The sequence below is a fragment of the Oncorhynchus masou genome, chromosome 1 (genome assembly GCF_036934945.1).
Source record: "Oncorhynchus masou masou isolate Uvic2021 chromosome 1, UVic_Omas_1.1, whole genome shotgun sequence".
Lineage (NCBI taxonomy): Eukaryota > Metazoa > Chordata > Actinopteri > Salmoniformes > Salmonidae > Oncorhynchus > Oncorhynchus masou.
Window position 1 is genome coordinate 51,299,382 of NC_088212.1, and position 3,272 is coordinate 51,302,653.

Below are 3,272 nucleotides of genomic sequence, written 5' to 3' on the forward strand. Positions count from 1 at the left end.
AATGTTACAAAAGTAGTTTATTGAGTGAAATGTTTTGAGTAAAAGAAAGGCTTGAGTCATCTACATCTTCTCTCTTGCCTGAGTGTCTCGAGCATTCCTCCTGTTCTCTCTCAGTTTAGGTTGACAAACTCCCTGGTTTTTGGGGCTTTCAGCCTGGACACGGCAGATTAGCCCAGGTGCACAGTTGCAGCGGTCAAGATTCCTCCGCTGTTTAGAGCGTCCTCCTCGCAGGAGGCAGGTATCTCCCTCCTTTGGGATGGGTTGACATCTTTTCCCTGTTAAATAGCGGATGCAGCACAGTCCTGCCTCACAGTCTCCAGAGCGCACGCATGTGGCCGTCTCTGCAACTGGAGAGGGAACAGGACAGTTAATACCACACTCAGATATGCAGAGCTGAAAGAGTTGGAGGCAGCACACACCGTTTGGGACCAGGCTATCCTTTTCCAAGCTTTCTTACCTTTCCTTATGTTGTCATCATCATAAACAAGTATTTCTTTACTCTGGTTCTTTTTCTGGTATCCATTGCAGGTATTTCTCTGTAGATATAGGAACGACATTACCACTTACACATTACCACTCAGCAGCACAATTAAAGGATTGAACTCATGATATAGTAATTTATTCTTGAAACAGTGGAGGCTGCTGAGGAGAGGACAGCTCGTAATAATAGCTGGAACAGAGCTAATGGAATGGCATGTTTAATACCATTCTACTCATCCGCTCCAGCCATTACCACAAGCCCGTCCTCCCTAATCAAGGTGTCACCAACCTCCTGTGCTTGAAGAATATGATATAAATGCGTCCTGAATTTAGTTCAACTGTCATACCCTTCCAGAACGCAACATGTAAGCTTGTTTTACTTACTCTATTGTTTGTAACGGTGTAACTGTAAACAGACACTGTGTAGCCTCAACATTGTTAAAACTGTCATTTTGATCTCATGGAAGTCACTACTTTGTCCATGAATGTACATTTCTCCAGCCCCATCCCTTCATCTGCAGATTGCCGCTTTCAGTTTTAATTAAGAGGTCATTTGGCACATAAGATCACACCATAAATAGTAAGCTCCAAAAGTATTGGGACAGTCGCTAGGTTTCCATCCAATTGGTGACACATTTTTTTAATTGAATATTCTAACATCAATATTTTAACAATACTCACTCATTTCTTAACTGTAAAAGGCTGCTTACAATGCAGCTTTACAGAAACACCACCTTAAAACCCTTAGGGAAGACCCAAATGAAGTGTAACACCATCTATCAGTTCTACCAACCTGAGCTTGAGGTCGGAATCCAAAGCTAACAGTGATCCCGACATGGAACCGGGAAACAAGAGCGAGGAAGAGTGATACCCTTCAAAGGAAACGATCTCAAAATGAACATACAAAAATGGACATGAGAGATTTATGTACTTTTAATCCCTCAGAAAAACAACATCCGTATTTTCACTTCAGAGATGTGCTTCCATAAAATAGACTTATTCCAGATAAAAGTTTATGACGTGGTGACATAATAACACATTTGCGGTTAAAAATGTACCAAATGAAAACTGTTGGTTTTCTCACAATTTTTTCCCATTACATAGCGAGTGTGCTAACTCTGGTATTGGCACGTGTGCTCTTGCCAACAGCACGCAGATACACTTATAGCCCACTTGATGTGATTGTTATATAAAAAGGAGCCTAATTATTTGTATTTGTCAAATGGCAGCCAAGCATCGATGATCATGTCACCAGAATAAGACCCTCGTTATTTCTTGGAAAGGAGCATCAAGCTCATCACCTTGTACTTTCACCACCCTGTGAAGTTCATCTTAACTTTTCATCTGTAGCCTAATAAATTGTGTATGCAGTGGGAGGACCACACGTCATCACGTGAGTCCAAGTTTACTTCGATATGATGGTTATTCTATTGATATTTGCACATAAAATTATTTCCACCAACAATTCTGGAATCATTAATTTTACTGACACAAAAAGGACCCATGGTCTAGCGTATTTTGTTTTGTCCACATTTGTAAAGTTTACCGAAAAATCTTCTGTTTCCATCAGGCCTGTCATCACATTTTGTATCGGAACATGTAGCTACTTTCTCGCACAAAAAGGTTGGATGGAAAAATGGTTAATTACATGTATTTTGTTGCTCTGTACTCCAGCACTTTGGATTTGAAATGATACAATAGTTATGAGGTCACAGTGCAGTCGGCTTTCATTTGAGGGTATTTTCATCCATATCGGGTGAACCATAAATTACAGCCCTTTTTGAACATAGTCCACCCATTTTAGAGGAACAGAAGTATATTGTGTATTGCAGTAGTTAAAAGTTATTATTTGGTCCCATATTACTAGCTTGCAACTATTACATCAAGCTTGTGAGTTGTCCTATTTTGGGGTGGTATGACATTTATGCCTCTAACTTTCTCACTTATCATTGTTCACAATTCATTCAGGACTAACCGTAATCATGGTAGTATCCACATTTATGTAGAAGTATTTAGAAACATATTCTATTATTTATTTTGGAATTAATTGGACTACCCAGTGATAACATTCTCAGATGCCTTCTTTCTTATCTCTCTCTCACATACACACTACAGCACTCACCGTTGACGGACTGCGTTTTTGATCAGGACAAGATGGCCTGATGTGATGGCGAGGAGAAGATGACCTGATGCGACGTGTGTTCACATTAGTCTGTACACCCACCATTCCACTGTGCGGGTCCACCTGTATTACGAAGAAAAACATTGGCCTAATTCAATCTGAAAAAAGAGACACTTGATTGACACTTGAATCACTTGAATCCACACAGCTGCAAAACGTAGCCTAAGCATCACTGGTCAATCCACTGCAGGTGCTCTCACCTGTTCCAATGGATCCAACACTTCTTTAGAGTTTCGGATTACATCTGATTCGAGGCTGTGCACAAAACAATGAGAACACATGAAAAGCAAAGCGATCGTAGATGTCCACATTGTAGACCAAACAAAACGACACAATATCCAGCCGTTCTAAAAAAGAAAAATCTCTGATACAGAAAACGAAACCGCTTTCCTTTGAGCAGAGCAGGTGTATCCTGGTATTTATAACCCTTCAAGTTTCACATGTAAATGATTTATTTATGTCACATGCACAAGTACAGTGAAATGCCTTTCTTGCCAAATCAAAACCCTACAATGCAATAGTCAATCAAAATGTAATACTAGAAAATAACTTAAGGTAGAACAAAACCACAAAAGAAATAAGAAAACACCGGCCCACCCGCACAGCATAA

General features: G+C 40.0%; 1 protein-coding gene across 1 annotated transcript; it reads right to left on the reverse strand.

Annotated features, from left to right (window-relative positions):
- On the reverse strand, positions 1-3,050 carry LOC135546178 (dickkopf-related protein 4-like). The gene is made up of 4 exons (XM_064974393.1): positions 2,863-3,050; positions 2,603-2,725; positions 458-536; positions 1-347 (listed from the first exon to the last, which is right to left on the reverse strand). The coding sequence occupies exons 1-4, from the start codon at positions 2,971-2,973 to the stop codon at positions 61-63; spliced, it is 600 nt and encodes a 199-aa protein (XP_064830465.1). The 5' UTR covers positions 2,974-3,050; the 3' UTR covers positions 1-60.
- Between the last annotated feature and the right edge of the window lie 222 nt (positions 3,051-3,272).